The sequence below is a fragment of the Acartia tonsa genome, chromosome 6 (genome assembly GCF_053477335.1).
Source record: "Acartia tonsa isolate MP-2025a chromosome 6, ASM5347733v1, whole genome shotgun sequence".
Lineage (NCBI taxonomy): Eukaryota > Metazoa > Arthropoda > Copepoda > Calanoida > Acartiidae > Acartia > Acartia tonsa.
The window spans coordinates 37,884,320-37,907,314 of record NC_137265.1 but is presented as its reverse complement, the minus strand read 5'-3'; the positions used below and the strand labels follow the sequence as shown (position 1 = coordinate 37,907,314).

Below are 22,995 nucleotides of genomic sequence, written 5' to 3'. Positions count from 1 at the left end.
TGAACTGCACTAGATCCATAAGATAAGAAAGTAAAATGAAAAATAAGGGTGTTTCTGACTGGTAAAATTAATTACATGGATGACTTATAGAAAAGCTTCACTATTAAAAAAAATCTTGGCAATGTTAGAACAAGATCCTAATCACCTAATCTTTTAATTAGAAAACATCTGTCTTTCTGTATTAACTTTAGATTACAAAGCTATTTTTGTATTTCCTAAATATTTACAAGTAATCTTATTTAACCTCTACAACTGAGAAACAATTTTATAAGAAGTTAGTTGTTCAACTTCTTGTGAATCTAGTTACTACATCATTTATCAATGGCACAGAAAATTAGGTTTTCTTTGACTTGAGTACTTTTTGGGTAAGAAATGTATAGTATATTGTATTTTTAAATTTTCAAGTTAAACTATTCTATAAATGGATAAATGTCAAAGAGGGAGGGGATATTAGACTGTTTATTACACTAGTCCCAAAAGTTTTATAACGTTTTCTTATTTATTCGCTTGACAACTTTAGGGACTTTTAATGAATTTTGATTGGTTGGTTTATTAAGTTGAGTGTCCAAGCGTGTCAATCACTAATTGTAATCATTAGAAAGGATAATTTTGACTATCATCATTGGGAAGGTACATCAATTTATCGGCCATTGTTTTATCCCTTTAGATACCTGAGATGAATTCTTAAAAAAATTTGTTTGGCATTTGGCAAAATTATCCCCTCTAAATTTTTAGCGAGGCTCACTAATTTTAGTGAGGCAAATAATTTTTAGTGAGGCAAAAGTTTTTTAAGGATCCACCTCTGATAAATGTTCTATATACCTTGCAAAGTATACAACACTACACCATCCCTCCCTCTCTTAAAGGTTTAAATTTGATTGTACAATTCTACCACTAATTGTATTTGATGTTGTAGTACGAGAAAGCACCCTTGTGTGAACCTGAAGACAGAAAAGAAGTTGTTGTCAGGAAGGCTAATTTATCCTTATTTAAAAGTAACAGGATGTTTTACAGAAGGATCTCGCTGAACCAATATGGTTCTCCTTTAAAATATAGCTTCTTATAGGTCCTGGAATGGTTTACATTTATTTGAGGGAGGGTACCAATCCCTCTCCCTGCAGAAATCGACCCAAGGAAAAAATGATCCACCCCCACAAAAACAATTTTTCTTCTTAAAACTAAATTTGAAAATAGGGTAGGTGTTAACTATCCCCCTCCCACCTTACTCCACCTCAAAGGCCCCTAAAGTATATAACATCCGAAGAATTAACTATTTTGCTGCTGACGTATGTATGAAAAATTAGCTATAACTATTTGGTTTAAAAAATTAAGATAACTTAAATGGAAAAATCTGATGCTAAATAGTTAATTTACCTTCAAATAAGAAATTTAGACAACAAATAATTTGGCCTGACAAATTTAGATTTGGCAGCATGGAGAATTGTAGTAAACCGGATTCCCGGCCGGATCCGGGCAACGATAAGGCAGCGGCCATTTCACAGTCCTCTTCAGGTAATCAACAAAATTGGTTTCTTGTGTTGAATTACGCAACAAGTGCAGAACTTAACGCACAAAATGGATTTATAGTTAATGGGTCTAACATTTTAGATTATCATTTTCTCTAATAAATTGAAACTTGCAGCTGGCTAAAACGATTCTCCCCATCTACCCCATTAACAATTGCCCCATACCCCCCCCCCCCCTCCTACTGGATGAGCGAACTGACCAATAAGTGAAGTAAATGTTAGCAACGACAATTTTTCCCCTGTCATTATATCCAAGTATGTAAATGCTACATCCATTAAGCATAGATAAGTTTTTCAATTTTCACTCCGAGTTTCAATATTTTTTTCAGTTCCAATTTCCCTGCCTGTATTGGTTCAGTTTGTTTTCTAAATGCATAATTTCGTAGAATTAAATAATGTTTCTCAAGTTGTAAGAAGTTATATAAGTATATTTTATTACTTATTTAAACTGAAAAAAAATTGACTCTTACAGAGATATTTGTAGGTTGGTTTTAACTTTATAGCCAGTCAGAATTTTTTTAAAATTTTTTTTTCAAAGTTACAGCATAATGTTGTTTGCAGTTATGAATAATGATTTTAAGTAATGGAAAATGTGGAGTCAAAATAGTTTTCCTTTTTTAAGAAAACATAATTTTTTAGGAAAATTATCATATTTTTAACATTATAAAATTCTGCAACCGTAGTAACATTTGAAATTAAAGAAAAATCTGTCTTTCTCATATTGGAAACCGATACAAATTTTGTATGTATTTTAACCAGACTTGCTCAAATACATTTAATTTTACTTGAAGCTGTTTTATAAACCCTAATTATTTCTATGTTTTATATGTATAGTTAGTTATATTTTAAGATTTTGATATGTGATAGGTATAATGAAATTTTTTTTTTGTTTTTTTTGTTTTTTTTTTTTGTTAATATCTTTATATATTTTACTTTGATAACAATATTTGATATTTAAAAGTACGTACTAACATGTTTCCTAATTTTACTTGAAAATTTATTGAAAATTTTAAGATTATTTTGTATGATGAAGTGGTTATTCAAGATAACCCAGATTTTAAGTAAAATTCCGTTAAACAAGGATGGCAACTTCCATAATAGCAAAGATCTAAAATCACACGGAAGGACAAGCAAATATTGGTATTTACACGACATTGTTACATTTTGGGTACTTTAATATAGGGATGCTTTACTTATAATATTGTACCTTGTTGTCTTATGAATCATTATTCCAAAACAAAAGGCAAATTTTTGCAAGGCCATCTTTAAATATTTCTTCTATTTTACTATACCTTTAAACCTTACTCTTATCTTGTTGTTGGACAATAGATATTTTCCAATGTACAATGTACATAGTGTACAAATATTTAGGAATGTAATACCGGGTGTCAAAAAGTCTAAAGTTATAAAAAGTAGGTACAATATAATTAAACCTAAAATAACATGCTATAAACTTTTATAATCACCCTGTACATGTGTATACATGCTATAAGATGGTATAAATCTTTATAAACACCCTGTACATGTGTATACATGCTATAAGATTATATAAATATATATAAACACCCTGTACATGTGTATACATGCTTTAAGATGGTATAAATCTTTATAATCACCCTGTACATGTGTATACATGCTATAAGATGGTATAAATCTTTATAAGCACCCTGTACATGTGTATACATGCTATAAGATGGTATAAATCTTTATAATCACCCTGTACATGTGTATACATGCTATAAGATGGTATAAATCTTTATAAGCACCCTGTACATGTGTATACATGCTATAAGATGGTATAAATCTTTATAAACACCCTGTACATGTGTATACATGCTATAAGATTATATAAATATATATAAACACCCTGTACATGTGTATACATGCTTTAAGATGGTATAAATCTTTATAAGCACCCTGTACATGTGTATACATGCTATAAGATGGTATAAATCTTTATAAGCACCCTGTACATGTGTATTCATGCTATAAGATGGTATAAATCTTTATAAGCACCCTGTACATGTGTATTCATGCTATAAGATGGTATAAATCTTTATAAGCATCCTGTACATGTGTATACATGCTATAAGAAGGTATAAATCTTTATAATCACCCTGTACATGTGTATACATGCTATAAGATGGTATAAATCTATATAAACACCCTGTACATGTGTATACATGCTATAAGATGGTATAAATCTATATAAACACCCTGTACATGTGTATACATGCTATAAGATTGTATAAATCTATATAAACACCCTGTACATGTGTATACATGCTATAAGATTGTATAAATCTATATAAACACCCTGTACATGTGTATACATGCTATAAGATGGTATAAATCTTTATAATCACCCTGTACATGTGTATACATGCTATAAGATTGTATAAATCTATATAAACACCCTGTACATGTGTATACATGCTATAAGATGGTATAAATCTATATAAACACCCTGTACATGTGTATACATGCTATAAGATGGTATAAATCTTTATAATCACCCTGTACATGTGTATACATGCTATAAGATGGTATAAATCTATATAAACACCCTGTACATGTGTATACATGCTATAAGATTGTATAAATCTATATAAACACCCTGTACATGTGTATACATGCTATAAGATTGTATAAATCTATATAAACACCCTGTACATGTGTAAACATGCTATAAGATGGTATAAATCTTTATAATCACCCTGTACATGTGTATACATGCTATAAGATTGTATAAATCTATATAAACACCCTGTACATGTGTATACATGCTATAAGATGGTATAAATCTATATAAACACCCTGTACATGTGTATACATGCTATAAGATGGTATAAATCTTTATAATCACCCTGTACATGTGTATACATGCTATAAGATGGTATAAATCTTTATAAGCACCCTGTACATGTGTATACATGCTATAAGATGGTATAAATCTTTATAAGCACCCTGTACATGTGTATACATGCTATAAGATGGTATAAATCTGTATAAGCACCCTGTACATGTGTATACATGCTATAAGATGGTATAAATCTTTATAAGCACCCTGTACATGTGTATACATGCTATAAGATGGTATAAATCTGTATAAGCACCCTGTACATGTGTATACATCCTATAAGATGGTATAAATCTGTATAAGCACCCTGTACATGTGTATACATGCTATAAGATGGTATAAATCTGCATAATGAGAATGTAATGACATACATACTTGGCTGCTATCCAAGCCTAACCCTCCAATAATAATATGTCCTGGGTCCTCTCATCTCAAATTCAACGTAACATGATTATTATATGCACCTTGATATTTTGACTTAACCACATGTATTGTGAAGTATTTCCATAGACATGAATATGAAAAAAAATACCTTAAATATTCATGGTTTCAATTAATGAAATTTTTTAGATTTCTATAGACACTAATCTCTACTTTTTTTGTATATTTCAAGACAAAACAGGCTTTCTTTAGGATCAAGTTCCCTTTATAAATTCAGTTAAAAGGAATTCGATTATTTAATATTATTATCAATTGCTTTGTTAAAATCAAAACTACACCAATTCCACTTTAAATGTAGGTAAGGGGGGCGTCGGATCTGACACTTTTGCTTAAACAGGGTGCATAGGCTTTGTGTTAGGAGTTAGAGGAAAGGTTATTTGGGAAAAAAGTTTACATTTGGGGTATATTTTTCTTATATTTAAAATTTTTTTTGATAGGTATCCAGGTTCAGGTGCTGCAGGCTGGAAGGTCGTTTCTGGACAGGTATAAATGAAAAAAAAATTTAGTTTGAAGAGTTAGAGATCAACTTATTAATCCAAATATGCATCTTTAGGGATGTTGTGAGCATATATGAAGAGATAATAAAAATCAGCCTCCAGGTTCAGGTACTGCAGGCCTCCAGGTGACTTCTGGACAGGTAGAAACTGAAAATTTTTACTTTTGAAGTTAGAAAGTTAGAACAAACCTTATTTAACAAAAGTTGCTACTTTATGGATGGTATGAACTAATTTAAAGAAAAATTTGAAATCGGGCTCCAGGTTAAGGTACTGCAGGCCTCCAGGTGGATCCTGGACAGGTAAAAACTGAAAATTTTCACTTTTAAAGTTAGAGCATAACTTATTTAACAGAAGTTGCTACTTTATGGATAGTATTAACTCAATTGAAGAAAAATTTGAAATCGGGTTCCAGGTTCAGGTACTGCAGGCCTCCAGGTGGATCCTGGACAGGTAAAAACTGAAAATTTATATTTTTGAAGTTAGAACAAAACTTGTTTTACAAAGTTTGCTACTTTATGGATAGTATTAATTTATTTGAAGATAAATTTTAAATCAGTCTCCAGGTTTAGGTACTGCAGGCCTCCAGGTGGATCCTGGACAGGTAAAAACTAAAAATTTTCACTTTTAAATTTAGAGCCTAACTTATCTAACAATAGTTGCTACTTTATGGATAGTATTAACCAATTTGAAGATAAAGAGGACTATCCACGAACAAGAGCACGTGATTCTAAGTACCTTCCAGCATTGATCCTGAGTATTTTCTTTCAGAATATAATAGGTCACTATCAATAATTAATATATTGACGAGAAAATTTATGTTTCACCACTTCAAGTTGAAGAAAATTAAAAAAATGTCCACCATTTTTCGTTAAAATTCTATCAAACGTTTTGTAGAGTTCGGGGTGTCTTTAATTGTCCATGTTGTCAAATGATAAAAATTAAAAAAAGTCAAAAGCACATTTACTATATCTTATATGTTATGTTTTAATTAATGCTAATATGGATTAATTTACAATCTATATAACACGAGTATTCGCATATGTATTATCAAGTATCCATTTTATTAAAAGAATTAGCTTCATAAAAGTTTTCAAAATCAATTAAAATACCTATAAAAACACGGTGAAACATAAATTTTCTCGTCAATATATTAATAATATATGGTGACCTATTATATTATGAAAGAAAATACTTAGGATCAATGCTGGAAGGTACTTAGAATCATGTGCTCTCGTTCGTGGATAGTCCTCTTTGAAATCAGGCTCCCGGTTCTGGTACTGCGGGTCCCCAGGTGGATTCTTGACAGGTAAAAACTAAAAATAATACCTTTGAAGTTAAAACAAAAGTTGCTACTTTGTGGCTAGTATTATATAATTTAATTTTCGAGCTCAAGGTTAAGGCCTCTAATTGGATTCTGGTTAGTTTAATAATGAACGTACTTAATTACTTTATAATTAGAGCAAAACTTCTTTTTGCTAATTGCTAATTGCTGGAAGACTGCCACAATTAGGCTTAATTTCCCGAATTCGAAGCCTTAACTTCAATAACTTTTTTGTATCAAATTAATGGTATTGTGTCTACTTGTTGGATTTGTACCGCAGTTAGAGCAGTGTATTTCCTGCAGGCTTCCTTTAGTGACTGACCCGTTGACAATATGTTTTTTTTTATTCTAGTCGATTGTTAATATTATTTTTGCAGATATAATTCAAAATGTAACAAAATGGTTGGATTTAACTTAAACCTTGAGCCCGATTTCAAATTTCTCTTTGAATTAGTTAAATAGATATAGTTCTAACTCTTAAGTTAAATATTTTAATTTCTACATGTCCAGAATCTACCTGCAGGCATACAATATATGAAATTTGAGCTCGATTTCAAATTTTTCTTCAAATGAGTTAATACTATCCATAAAGTAGCAACTTTTGTAAAAATAAGTTTTGTTCTAACTTCAAAAGTAAAAATTTTCAGTTTTTACCTGTCCAGAATTCAAATGGAGGCCTGCAGTACCTGAACCTGGAGCCCGATTTCAAATTTATCTTCAAATTGGTTAATACCATCCATAAAGTAGCAAACTTTATAAAATAAGTTTTGTTCTAACTTCAAAAATAAAATTTTTCAGTTTTTACCTGTCCATCATTCACCTGGAGGCCTGCAGTACCTGAACCTTGAGTCCGATTTCATATTTTTCTTCAATTGAGTTAATACTATCGATAAAGTAGCAACTTCTGTCAAATAAGTTATGCTCTAACTTTAAAAGTGAAAATTTTTAGTTTTTACCTGTCCAGGATCCACCTGGAGTCCTGCAGTACCTGAACCTGGAGCCCGATTTCAAATTTTTCTTCAATTAAGGTAATACTCTCCATAAAGTAGCAACTTTTGTTAAATAAGTTATGCTCTAACTTTAAAAGTGAAATTTTTTTGTTTTTACCTGTCCAGGAACCACCTGGAGGCCTGCAGTACCTGAACCTGGAGCCCAATTTCAAATTTTTCTTCAATTGAGTTAATACTATCCATAAAGTAGCAACTTTTGTTAAGTAAGTTTTGCTCTAACTTTAAAAGTAAAATTTTTTAGGTTTTACCTGTCCAGAATCCACCTGGAGGCCTGCAGTACCTGAACCTGGAGCCTGATTTCAAATTTTTCTTCAAATAAGTTAATACTATCCATAAAGTAGCAACTTTTGTTAAATAAGTTTTGCTCTAACTTTAAAAGTGAAAATTGTTAGTTTCTACCTGTCCAGGATCCACCTGGATGCCTGCAGTACCTTAACCTGGAGCCCGATTTCAAATTTTTCTTTAAATTAGTTCATACCATCCATAAAGTAGCAACTTTTGTTAAATAAGGTTTGTTCTAACTTCAAAAGTAAAAATTTTCAGTTTTTACCTTTCCAGAGTTCACCTGGAGGCCTGCAGTACCTGAACCTGGAGGCTGATTTTTATTTTCTCTTCATATATGCTCATAACATCCCTAAAGATGCATATTTGGATTAATAAGTTGATCTCTAACTCTTCAAACTAAATTTTTTTTTCATTTATACCTGTCCAGAAACGACCTTCCAGCCTGCAGCACCTGAACCTGGATACCTATCAAAAAAAATTTTAAATATAAGAAAAATATACCCCAAATGTAAACTTTTTTCCCAAATAAATTATCCTCTAACTCCTATCACAAAGCCTATGCACCCTGTTTACGCAAAAGTGTCAGATCCGACGCCCCCCTTATTTCCTGTATGGAATTTTTTTCCTTTTCTGTAATTTAACCATAATCTTAATTGATTTAATAATTATTTTTGTCAGTGTGGCTTCAAAACCGATTTATGTTCGCTGGATTAGAACCGGTTCTTAGCTGTACTAAAAAATCATGTATAGCATCGTAGTACAGACAATTTTCCACGAATATTAAAATTAATACTATTTTTTTAGCCCGGGCATTCGGCTCCTTTGGGCTAGCATAACTGGTTTAAATTTTTTTTTTAAATATCCATGAAAAGCTTTCTAAAATACGATGCAATAAATTTAACTATTCTTTATTTTAGTATACATTATAATGCTATTCTTGTTGCAATTATAAAGATGGGCAGTTTTATTGTTCATTGTGAGATGTAACTGTATATAAAAAGGTTTGGAAAGGGAAAAAATTTATTATCATTACTTCCGTAAGATGCTATTCTTACCCCAAGCTTTACTTACAGAGTAAACAAGAACAGATTTGTTATCACGTAGCAAAGCAATAATGTAATTAAAATATGTATTGTATAGGTATTGTCAGGAGAAATTGTAATACGAGTAAAAAACGGTAAAATCTAGGCTGTAAAGCTAGGAAAACTGAGAATAAATAAGCTTTTTTTTCTCAATTCTTGTGTATGAAAAATAAATTGATAAATCCCCCAATTTTAGTTTATAAGGTAAACCCTTCTTTATATTAAAATTTTGGTTGAAACGTTTGGAACTTTTACTTTTAACCAGCATTGTGGAGCCGGAAGCCGTGGAGCCGCCATATTTTGCTGGATTCGTAGTCTTCGTTAAAAAACGGATCCGGCTTAAATTAAAACAGAGATTTTTAACTAATTATAATTTGGTAACTCTGTTGTGCAAACGCCCCTTTTAAGTTTTTCAAGTCCATTTATATAAAAAATTTAATTTAAAAATCTTCAAAAATAAAAAATAGACATGGTAAAAAAATATGTTGAATTTTTCTTGATTTTAGGTCGGAGCCGGAGCCGCGCAAAAATCAAACGGCTCCGCAACGCTGCTTTTAACTAACCAATCCAAATTCAGTAAAAGTACCCTACGTTTCTGAACCAAGATAACTTGGTTATAAAACAATGTGTACCAGTGTAATACCAGATTAATTTTCGTGTCATTGTCAACTCCCTCTCAAAAGCTTTTTTAAGTTCGTGTCTATTTGTTTGAGTTTCTATTTATATTTATTCTATGTCATAATCTAATCTTATATAAGGGGGGGGTTTTTAATGCAACCATCTCGTAATCAATGTATAAATGGCACTTAGAATTCGAATTTCGACCTCAAATTTTGCATGAGTAATCCTTGGTAGGTCTATTTTCCCTAAATCGAACAAAAAGTTGGAAAAGTAACGGCTGGCAGCTGGCGGCTCAGCCGTTTAGCCGATTTTTGCCTAATTTCAGGGCAAATTCATCATTAATTACGTAGGAATCAACTTTTTAAGACATATTTTTGGTTTAATTCATGTTAAATGATAGCAATAACCATTTTTAAAATTTCTTGTACCAGCTGCTAAACGGCTAGAACCGGCTGAAAACGGCTGGGAGCTGCCAAGAGTATGCATAGTTGATAGGGCATGTGACATGTCTAGGGGTAGGTTTTTATGGTTGCTGAGCTCAAAAATACTACCAAAAATAGTGGCAGCTCAATCATGTGGCAGCTGGGTAACGGCCGCTGCTGAGCTGGGAGCTGCCAAGAGTTGAATGTGTAGATAGGGCTTGTGACATGTCTAGGGGTAGGTTTTTAGGGGTGCTGAGCTCAAAAATGCTAACAAAAATAGTTGCAGCCCATCAATATGGCAGCTGGGTAACAGCTGCAGCTCAACTGGTAGCGGCCAAGAGTAGAATGGGTAGATAGGGCTTGTGACATGTCTAGAGGTAGGTTTTTATGGGTGCTGAGCTCAAAAATGCTATTAAAAATAGTGGCAGCTCATCCATATGGCAGCTGGGTAACGGCCGCTGCTCAGCTGGGAGCAGCCAAGAGTAGAATGAGTAGATAGGGCTTTTGACGTGTCTAGGGGTAGGTTTTTAGGGGTGCTGAGCTCATAAATACTATTAAAAATAGTGGCGGCCCATCCACATGGCAGCTGGGTAAAAGCTACAGCTCAGCTGGGAGCGGTCAAGAGTAGAATGAGTACATAGCGCCTGTGAGGTGTCTAGGGATAGGTTTTATTGGGTGCTGAGCTCAAAAATACTACCAAAAATAGTGGCTGCCTATCAATATGGCAGCTGGGTAACAGCTGCAGCTCAGCTGGTAGCGGCCAAGAGTAGAATGGGTAGATAGGGCTTGTGATATGTCAAGGGGTAGGTTTTTATGGGTGCTGAGCTCAAAAATGCTATCAAAAATAGTGGCGGCCCATTCACATGGCAGCTGGGTAAAAGCTACAGCTCAGCTGGGAGCGGCCAAGAGTAGAATGAGTTCATAGGGCTTGTGACGTGTTTAGGGGTAGGTTTTCATGGGTGCTGAGCTCAAAAATACTACTTAAAAAAAGTGGCCGCCCATCCATATTGCAGCCGGGTAACAGCTAAGCTCAGCAGTAAGCCGTTATTTAAGACTCATTGACTATTGGGACTATTGAAGGATAACCAAATATTGAATATTTCAGTATAAATACACTATTGTCATTTTATATTATTAATAACAACACCTTATCAATGTATTGATTTAGTTGTAAAACGGCTGAAATTGGCTGAGAACAGTTACCAACAGATAAAAGTAAACAAATAAAGACATAGCTTGTGATGTGTCAAAGAGGTGTAAGTTTTTATAGGTGCCAAGCTCATTAATACTCCCAAAAATAGAAAAGCCCATCCAAATGGCAGCATGGTAAGGGCTGCTGCTCAGCTGTAGCTGTTACCCAGCTGCCATATAGACTTTTATTGGTAGTATTTTAGAGCTCAACACCCATAAAAACCTACCCCTAGACACGTCACATGCTATGTACTTTTGGCTATTGATAGCTTTTCTCAGCCGTTTTTTGGTAGTTTTCAGCTCTTGAAACAGTGAAATCTAGTAATTAAAAAGAGTTATTAGTAATATATCCATGAAAAAAAGGTAAAATGTTAATAGGGAGAAGTTTAATTCCACTGAAATAATCAATTTTTTAAGCCTCAAAAAACAGCTGAGCTGTGGCCATTACCCAGCTGCCATATATAAGGGACGGCACTAATTTTTGTGCTCAGCGTCCATTAAAACCTACCCCTAGACACATCAGAAGCCCTATCTACTCGTCTACTTTTGGCCGCTCCCAGCTGAGCTGCAGCTGTTACCCAGCTGCCATATGGATGGGCGACCACTATTTTTGGTAGTATTTTTGAGCTAAGCAACCATAAAAGCCTACCCCTAGACACGTCACAAGCCCCATCTACTCATTCTACTATTGGCCCCTCCTAGCTGAGCTATAGCTGTTACCCAGCTGCCATGTGGATGGGCTGCCACTATTTTTGGTAGTATTTTTGAGCTCAGCACCCCAAAAACCTACCCCTAGACACGTCACAAGTCCTATCTACTTATTCTACTCTTGGCCGCTCCAAGGTGAGCTGCGGCCGTTACCCAGCTGCCATATGGATGGGCGGCCACTATTTTTGGTAGTAGTATTGAGCTCAGCACCCATAAAAACCTACCCCTTGGCACGTCACAAGCCCTATCTACTCATTCTAATCTTGTCCGCTCCCAGCAAAGCTGCAGCTGTTACCCAGCTGCCATATGGATGGGCTGCTACTACTTTTGGTAGCATTTTTGAGTTTAGCACCCCTAAATACCTACCCCTAGACATGTCACAAGCCCTATGTACTCATTCTACTCTTGGCCGCTCCAAGGTGAGCTGCAGCTGTTACCCAGCTGCCATATGGATGGGCGGCCACTATTTTTGGTAGTATTTTTGAGAATAGCACCCCCAAAAACCTGCCCCTAGACACGTCACAAGCCCTATCTACACATTCAACTCTTGGCAGCTCCCAGCTCAGCAGCGGCCGTTACCCAGCTGCCATATGATTGAGCTGCCACTATTTTTGGTAGTATTTTTGAGCTCAGCACCCATAAAAACCTACCATTAGACACGTTACAAGCCCTATCTACTCATTCTACTCTTGGCCGCTACCAGCTGAGCTGCAGCTCTTACCTAGCTGCCATATGGATGGGCTGCCACTATTTTTGGTAGTATTTTTGAGCTCAGCAACTATAAAAACCTACCCCTAGACATGTCACATGCCCTATCAACTCTTCATACTCTTGGCAGCTCCCAGCCGTTTTCAGCCGGTTCTAGCCGTTTAGCAGCTGGTACTAGAAATTTAAAAAATGGTCATTGCTATCATTTAACATGAATTAAACCAAAAATCTGTTTTTAAAAGTTGATTCCTACGTAATTAATGATGAATTTGCCCTGAAAATAGGCAAAAAACGGCTAAACGGCTGAGCCGCCAGCTGCCAGCCGTTACTTTTCCAACTTTTTGTTCGATTTAGGGAAAATAGACCTACCAAGGATTACTCATGCAAAATTTGAGATCGAAATTCGAATTCTAAGTGCCATTTATACATTGATTACGAGATGGTTGCATTAAAAACACCCCCCTTTTCTACATTCGTGCTTTTTCCATTTAGAGCTGAGGGAAAAAATCCCATCTTTTCATAAATGAAGATTAAAGGGTTTTGGGGCATAATAACATAAATCTACCAGTGGACCATAATTACCCCTATCACACTCACCCATCCTCTAAGAAATCTCAGCAAGGAACCATATGAGACTTCCTTATACCATTGAATAAATCATCGCAAATATGCTTTTTGTGTTGGGGTTATGTATTGTTCTCCAATTGAAAATAATGGACTTTTTCGGCCTCTCCGGCCATAATGTGTTTAAATTAAATTATGTATGAAACGTTTAGGATATTTTGAGACAGAATTTAAAACCATTTGACCACATTAACACATTTAGAAAAGTTGTTTTAGTTAACTTAAAAGGTTTAGTTTAACTTTACTGTAATTGTAAAAAGATTTTGAATTTAGATCAAGAAAAAATAAATAAAAAGGTTTTCTTTATATTAAACCAGCGGTTTCGTTCCTAGCATTCAGGGACTCTATGTTTAAAGGGATATGGAAGGGCAGACAATTGCCTAAAACCATACCCAGAGTATTTTTACAAATAGAATAGCCTAAAACCATCTCAGGACCTATAAAAGCTTCACTGTGAAGGAGAACCATATTGGTTCAGCGGTTAGCGAGATCATGCGCTACAGGCAAAAAACTTACTAGGTATTTATAATAAGATATCCTTTTCTAGGTTGAACAGGCAAAATTTTGTTATTTATTTCCTGGTTTATATTAAGCTTGAACATTTTTCATCCAGAATTCTAACATTATATTTTCTTTCCCATTATTCTTAGGCAGCTTTGTGGTAAGGAGGGATATATAATTGGAAGAGAAATTATTTATATCTATAAAAATTAATACCTAATATTTTTTTTATATTTACTATTGAATAATACACCCATGGTTCCATTTTAATTTATTAAACTAATATCAACAAAGTTTTTAAATTAAATATTTACTTATTTATTATGTATTTTTAAAAGTTTTACCTCATACAAATTTCAATGTTTTGGATATTGTAATTTTTGGGGGATGGGAATTTGGATGTCAACTTACCAACCTAAGGATAATGCTATGAAGAATTTTTATTTTGGTCAGAGAAAGTTATAAACAAAGTTTTTCTTTCCCGCTGGTGTTCATATACTTTGGCAAATTAATTGTTTAATTTCTTAAGCACAAACTTAAAAGGCAAATAAGCTACAAAAAAAGGATCAAAATGGATCATTTCTAGGACTGGAGTGCTTTGTCGCTGAAGTAATAATTTGCAGTTTTTATTCTTTTATACAGACTTTTTGCGTTCTTGTTTTTACACCTCTTCCCATAGCTTCTGGTGGGGTTTTGCATTAACAGGATACAACCAGTACTGTGTAAACAACAGGGCAGGGGCCAAATTTTTAGATTGTCTTTAATTATACATCTTATTAGAAGTCAGGAATAGATTGAATTAGGCATTTAAATAAAAATAGTATAAGAAGTTTTCGTTTTTTCAGTAATTTATGGCTTTGTGGGATTTTGGTTAGTTGATAAACTCTTTGAAAGTAATAATGATATAACTAAATCTGTTTTTTCCAGCCTTTTATATATCTTTGATGACTCTCAGATAAAGATATCGAACTACATATCAAAGATGTCTGACGTAATCTTTAACTTTTTTATTTGAATGGATGCTAATTTTTTCCCGGAAAAAAGATCATTAAAAAGGACTGCTAGGTGCCAAATATATGACAAGTAAAATAACAGTTACTAAAAGCATAGCTTAAACTGATTAGTAAGTTGGGTAAACCAGGAAGAATATAATCAAATCATAAATATATATTCTTTTATCTTGTACAATAACACATAAACTCATTTTCTATCTATAATACAAAGTAGAACGATGTCTGTCTGTTTGTTTATCTGTCTGTTTGTTTGTAGCGAAGGATCTCGCTAAACGCTGAACCGATCGGGCTCTCCTTAACAGGGTAGATTCTCATATGTCCCGGGAAGGTTTATAACTATTTTGGGGGAGGGTACCACCACCCTCCCTAGAGAAATTAATTTTTTTTTAAATTTCTCAATTTTAGAAAGAGAGTTCAACGAAAAACAAACGTCAAACGTAAAATATTTTTTACTTTTTCTTTTAAAATCTAAAATAAGAAATTGAATTATTAAATTCGACCCTCTCCTCCTCAAATGCCCCCTAGAGGCCTCTAGGGGCGTAGCCGCTAGTTTTAAAATATAGTCCCCCAGATTGATACATAGAAAAAAAGGATTTTTTTGATTATGTAATTTAGATGAAATTCATTTAACCTCTTGTCTTGAAGAACCTCACATCTAGTGGACTTATTATCTCTATTTTAGCTCTATTTTATGAAGTAGTAATTATAATTGCTTTCGTGGAATAAACTTGACAGGGTCAAAAAGAATTGGGTAAGAATAATTAAAATCCGCGTCAGGTTGTTTAGCTCTTTCATTAACCCACCTTCGCCCCCCCCCCCCTCCCACCCCTTCCTCCTTTTCTAGTTGTTAAGTTACCAAATGAATATTATTAGAATCAGAAAAAATGTAAGAAAAATTGAGAATTATAAAAAAGGTCTATTTCCAATAAATGGATATTGCACAATTAAGCAAAAGTTGTTTGAGGGATCGGTAAATTTGTCATATTCAATTAAAATCTAAATAAATGAGTAATTTTGTATTTTTGTAATCTAATTTTTGTTAACTTGCGCAAACATTGGACATTGGGCTGTATTATTCGCTGGCTTAGCAACTTTGGGCAATTTTATTTAATTTTGATTTGTTGGTTCATTACGTTAAGTGTCCAAACAGTTCAACCGCTAATTGTAAACTACAAAAGGGGTAATTTTGTGTATCGTCAGTGGGGATCTACATCAATTTATAGGCCATTGTCTTATCCCTTTATATCCCTGGTTGTGTCCTTCTTTTTGAATAGTCTGCTAAATCTTGAATTACAACAAATAAACATTTCCCTAAAACGCCTGAAAATGGCAAGTTTTTTTGTGTCTGCAATGCAGCAGGCTGGCTGCTGCTCCAGTGCTCCTGACGGTAAAAATAACTTTGTTTACAATCATTTACTTACAATCAATCTTATTTTTAGACTACACTCTTAAAAATTTGTTTTTTTCAAGTATGGCTTCGAAACCGATCTACTGGATGTAAACCGTTTATCAGCCATACAAAAAAACTTGTATAGCATCGTATTACAGACAATTTCCCAGAATATTAAAATAAAAATCATAAGATTAAACCCAGTTTTGATACCTCGGACCTTTGGTCCTTCGGGGCTAATAAAAAATGGTTTTAATTTTATAATTTTCATTTTGACATCCGCGGAAAGCTGTCTATAATACGATGTGATAAATGAGTATTATTGATTTCACATTTTGGAGATTTTTTTTGAAGGGAACAAGTACAGTTAATTAAACTTTTGTTGTGACACATTCGATTAGATAAAGAAGTTTGATAATTGATTTTTAGTAAAATTGTCGGTAAAACACCAATTGGATTTTAGAGAGTAAATATCTTCAAAGTGTAGGCTATTTTAAAAGCTACAATGACAAATAACCACTAAAATACTTCTTCTAAAGATCGAATCATTATTTTGTAAAACCCAACAGGGGTCTAAAGGGATAAGACAATGGACGAGAATAAAAATTACATCTACACAAAATTACCCCTTCTGTAGATAACAGTTAGTAGTCGAAACTCAATGAATCAAGAAAATTCCCCAAAGTTGAAAAGCTAACGAATAAGAAAACGTTATTATAAAACTTTGGGAACAAGTGTAAGAAAAAGCCCAATGTCCCTTTCTGAAAACAAAACAAGGTAAACCAAAGTATCTGTACTGTTCAATATCTATCTATAATACAAAGTAGCTTGATGTCTGTCCGTCCGTCCGTCTAAAGCTTAAGATCTCGGTAACCACTGAACCGATTGTATTCTACTCTTCAGGGAATATACCTACTGGTCCTGTGGTGGTTTTAGGCTATTTTCTTAGGGGTTGGGACACCCCCAACCCCCCAAAAAACAAAAAAATCCCCCCCCATTTTTTTTTGTAGGAGATATCCTTGGTCCTTTTTATTTATTTTTTTTATGAATTTCACCTAACTTTTTTTTTGATCACCTCTTGGGGCAAAGCCCCTAGAGGCTAGGGGCGAAGCCGCTAGTGACCAATAATGTAATATAATGCCATACATATAAATATTTTTATTATATTATTTTTTTTCAGTCAATAATATTTCTAATGAACTAACCCAATGGTAATCTATTTATTTAATCATAATCTATAGTAAATAAATATACGTATACAGAAAATCTATTGATGTTATAGATAATATTTTCCAATAACTCTGTCTGTAGTATTTAGTATTTCTATCAAATAACTAACTATATATATAAATAATATAATGTAAAAAAGAACATACATACGTTTAAAGTTATTTTTTTTGCTTGTATGTATTTTTCAAGTGAGGGGAGGGCATATTTGCCACTCTTAAAAAAATCACATACGAAAATACATAAGATAGAAGAAGTCTGGCAAATCTCTCCACCCCTTTCCTCCCTCATATTTTGATTTGTTAAGAAAAAAAGATTTGATTTTGATTTTAAATTTCAGGTATGTTAAAATTGAACAGATATGTATTTTTATGGTAAAATACTAGAATAGTTATTAATAGCATTGTAGTATAAACAGGTTTCCGCGGAAATTAAAAGAGAAATAATTACCTAGATTAAAACCAGTTTTGTTAGCCACAAAGGGCCGAAGTTCCGTGCTAACAAAATTGGTATTAATTTAATAACTTTTGGGTTTAATATTCGTGGAAAATTGTCTGTAATACGATGCTAAACATACTTTTTCCGTATGGATGAGAACCGGTTCTAATCCACCGGATATTAATCGGTTTCGAATAAATACGAGAAAAAAACAAAAATTTGATAAAAAATGTAAATAAAATAAATCAGAGTTATAGAGTAGCTGTGCTCTCACAGAAAAAAAAACTAGCTAAAACCTCAAAATTCTTGATATAATACCATTTCATTTGTTTAATATTTAATTAAGATTATTGGGATATAAATTTGATACTACTCCAAATTTTTTTTATTAAATTGTAACTTTATATTTTTTACCACTAAAATCTATGAAACGGGGATATGTTTTCTTTAAAAATGTAAAATATGTTTAGTCAAATAAAAATTGGTGACTGAATAATGCATTGGTGTCATGATAAGTAAGATTTTTTGTGTCAGATTAGTGTTGCATAACCTTTGTTAACTCTATTTAAACTTCTAGTTCTTACTACTTATCTAATTTCTGTTTGAGTAAAAAAATAACAACTAATAATATTTTGTGTGTGAATTTTTATGGGCGTGCTTTATCATTACATTTTAGAGACCTTAGTAATCAAATTTCACAATAGATTTAATATTAATTCATATTTAGTATTCCTTTCTTTTTATCTCTCACTTGCTCTTTTTTAAAGCACGTCAATTGTCAGAAGTAAGCTCTGACACATCAAGTTATTTGATGAAATTTGGTCCATTTTTATGCCTAAAGATGATTATCATAAAAATGCAGTTTTTAGGCAGTTGACCAATTTGTATATAATCCACATTCGACAGACCTATCAGTCGATACCCTCATTTGCTTGAATCTCTGAATCACACTTTCTTGTTAATTTTTATCATAATTATTGTTTTTATGTTGCTGTCTTGTTAAATTATGCACTTAATTTGTATTGATTTTAAATGAAATAATTAAGTAATAATCTATAATATACAGATTGTATTTTCAAGTACAGCAATATATCTCATATTTTCACTCTTATGTTCAAACTCGGTGTGCGTACAAAACGAACAATTGTAAATTAGGAAGGATTTAGCAAGCTTTTAGAAATTGGTATGAAACAGATTTGCTAGATTATGCCTTATCAGGACTCATCAATAGGACAATTCTAACATAACTAAATTAATCATTAGAGTTATTCGAACAAACGGACTTTAATTGTAGAAAAGCCACGCTTTTCAAAAAGATATGTTAGATAAAACTGGAAATAATGGCCTTCCAATATTTTTGTCGTGACTTTTGAAAGACACCTTTAACAATTCATTTTAGTTAAAAAGTAAGGGTGTCAGATTTATATAAATAATATCAAATAATCAAGTAGTTGTGTATAATTTAGATGTTTGTATGAATCAGGGTATAAGCTATTTTTTTCTTTGTATCAGCTCAAAACATAAAAATTTGTACACAAATAATAAGTAGGTAATAAATGTCTAGGTATGTGTTTTTTTTTTCATTCATAAATCAAAAATAATATGATAAAACTAATGCAAAATACGAAATAAAAAAAATATATTCAGAAAATTGCAAAAATAATAAAATATTTCTATCTTTAAAAAAATGTGGCACGTAGCTCTTTCTTTTGACTTTTGACGTTAACTTTTCAATGTCCAATATAATTGTTTGCATTTTGTGTGTATGTGCGAATATTTGTGTGTGTGTGTGTGTTTTTGCACACGTATACTTTTATGCATATTTTAAGATTCAAAACGTAACAGGTCAAAAATAATCTTAAAAGAATAGAATTTCATGATGAAAAAGGTAGTTTTTATGTGCAGTATATTTTATGCAAAGTCTCTAAAAGTATCGAAGTTCCCTTGCTAAAATCCATACGTCCGTCCAAGTTTATTAACAAAAATTAGATTTGTCATTAGAATTACATCGAGATTTAGGAATAAAATTTTCCAAGATACCATCCCCCAAGCTTTCTTTAAAATTCTACCTTTGATAGCTGGTAAACTAGTCTCCATTTTCTTTACTATAATATTTTATTTTATATATTTACAAGGAGATTTTCCCACTTGTACTTGTGGAGCACTAAAATCTCACCACCCCCTTCTTTTGAAAAATGTATCATAAATAATTGGGAATTTCCTGTACGTATAACCACTGCAGGGCTAACAAGTATCGAATATTACCTAACCTAACTTAACCTAAATAAATTCTCTAATTATCAACTTAGATGGTTGTGCGCTTGACTAGGCACTTCAATGGAAACTTTCTATTAAAATTAAATTTCTGAAAATATTGGGCGATTGGTTTATATATTGTTGAATTATTATACCCCAGTATTATTATTTTTTTTTTTGGGGGGGGGGGGAGATTAATTCGTAATCTTTGCTTTTGAATGAAAATGATAAAACTTAACTTCGCTACATATTGATCGAGTATACTTGTTATCTCAACAGGACGTACTATGTATTTCCCCCACTTGGGTAAAAATTATATTACAGTTAAATTAGAGATAAGAAACAGGGATCTAAAGGGATAAGACGATGGCCGATAAATTGATGTACATCCCAATTCCCCAATGATGATACACAAAATTATCCCTGATGTAGATTACAAGTAGCCGTTAAAACGTTTGGACACTCAACTTAATAAACCAACTATTCAAAATGCTATACAAGTCCCTAAGATTGTTAAGCCAACATATGTATAAGAAAGCATTATTATAAAACTTTGGGGACAAGTCTAATAAACAGCTGAATATGCCCTCCCTCCCTGGATAAGAAAACTTATTTGGCCACTTTGTATTTTACACATTTTTTTGACAAATACGGTTTTAAAATTGTAGAATGTTTTTTTTATTTTTTAACATTATTTAATTGAAATTCATTCAAAGTAAAACAAGATGTTCGTCAAGATTTTATGTGCACTTTTGTTTTTATTATTCATTCATAAAGTAAAGAATTTAAAAAAATGAAGTGTATGATTGGTAAAACTCTAATTTTAGGATAAAAACATGGTTCCAATAGTAAATCCTATAGGAGTTGAGGTTTCCTTATCCTTGCATGGATATAAAGGAATATTAAATACTTAAGAAATTTTATTGAAATTTTCTCCATGGTTTTTTTTATAGCATAGATGAAGTAGAGCATTCTAACATGGAAACGCCAAAACAAAACATCTATCCCAAAACTATGTAGTTTCTTTTTTTCTTGCCATTGATTCATGTTTTATTTTATAAGTAATTTAAATGCCTACTCATTAATGTTTCATTCTTACGAAAGTCTAATTATAAAACTAATTTTTTAAAAATTAGAATAAAATCCAGTTTGATCTAGATTTTCTTTAAATATTATGATAGAAAACAATGTTTCTTTATAAATGGTATCTTTTATGGCGTATTGAGAAGGTTTATGGAAAGCAGGGATCTTAAGGGATAAGACAATGGTCGATAAATTGATATAAATTCTCAATGATTACACCTCTTGAAGATTAAAATTATTGGTTGAAAAATTTGGAACTAACCAATCAAAATTCATTAAAAGTACCCAAAATTGTTGAGTCAACGAATAAGATAACGTGGTTGTAAAACTTCGGGTACCAGTGTAATAAACAGTCCAATATCCCCTCCCTTCCTGATGATAAGTGTTTAAGTGAAAACTGACCTCTCAAAATTAATTATAAGGCAAGAATGATAAAGTTATGTGCACAAGATTTATTGTTAAATTGCGCATGATAAGAGATACCTAAACTCACCAATCATCTATATTAGGCCGGCCTCATTTGGAGGTCTGGGCTCCATTTCGCTCCATTTCGGCCTCAAAAATACAAAGATAAAGTTTGTTTGATGTTTTGCTGATACCAAGTTTTTGATATTTTATTCGTTGATATATAGTCAATGCTAAAAATACTGGTATCTAATTGTCATAGGAGCCACTCTTCAAATTAAAAATATGATTCTCTTATATAAGATCCAAGGCCAAAAAAGCTTAAAATCAATACGTTTAAAATATTGTAGTTTAATCTTTAAACAATACATAGTTAGAATTCGACCGGATAATTCAAAAATTGCAAACAGATCTAACCATTTGCCGTACAGACAATCCTTAGTTGTAGAACATTTGATAAGGTTTTTATGGTCTTTACGCACCAATTTAAGAAATGCTGCGCTGATAAAAAAAAATCGCCAAACACGATAAGTAAGATTTTTCAATAGGGGGGGGGGGGGGGGGCGATTAAAATTGGCTTGGAGAGGTTATCGCTCGAGGGTCATTATATAACACTTTAGGGGGCTGAGGGGCTGGGGAAATTGGTTTCTTTCAATGGGGGGGGGGGAGGGGGCTTAAAAAGGGGAATGGGAAGATTTAAGGGTTTACATATTTCTTTTTACGGACTTTAGAGAATTTTAAACACGAATTTTTTGTTCAAGTAAAAAACTTTGATAAAAAAAATTAAGTTTATATTTATTATAGTTTCGAATGCAATAAAATATTTATTTTGCTAATTCAAGTTCAATAAATGTGCAAAAAAATCCCCTGAATTTTGAAGAGGAGATGTATGTATAAGAGACTATATCGGCCTCTGTCCTCGACAGAGCACTGAATGTTCTCTCTCCCTCTCTCTCTCTCTTTTGTCTCCGTTGGTCATTCTCCCACCCTCGTTCTGTCTCTTTCTTTCTCTCCTTTTCTGATGGTCACTGTTTATTTTCTATCTACCTCTCTTCATTGGTAACTCTCTCTCTCTCTCTTTCGTATCTCCCTCTTAAATTTGCGTTTCCCTCGGTCCGTTTTCGTTGTCCTAACTCTATCTCTCTCAATTTTCAAGATTTTTCTCTATCCAAACTCTCTTTCTCTCTCTCTCTCTCTCTTGGGATAGGCACTTTGACGGCGTAACATTCACCTGGTCTGGTACTGATGCTCTAGAGCCATCCCTCCCCCCCCCCCCCCTTGTATCTCTCTCTGTCCTCTCGGAGTGGCCATATCCCCCCCCCCCCCCTACCCCTAACTCTTTATTCCTTCCTAGTTGCAGATGGATTAAGCCATGTGGTGGATATC

General features: G+C 32.9%; 1 protein-coding gene across 14 annotated transcripts in view; it reads left to right on the top strand.

Annotated features, from left to right (window-relative positions):
• Window positions 1–22,995, top strand: part of kcc (solute carrier family 12 member kcc) — a 221,266-nt gene that overhangs the window by 98,170 nt on the left and 100,101 nt on the right. For 12 of the 14 annotated variants that reach the window (XM_080164712.1, XM_080164708.1, XM_080164711.1 and 9 more), the window contains 2 exons: window positions 917–969; window positions 1,424–1,512. The exons of the other annotated variants lie outside the window; for them this stretch is intronic. In XM_080164712.1, the coding sequence (XP_080020838.1) occupies window positions 917–969; window positions 1,424–1,512 (142 nt within the window). The remainder of the gene's footprint in view (window positions 1–916; window positions 970–1,423; window positions 1,513–22,995) is intronic. 14 annotated transcript variants of the gene reach the window in all.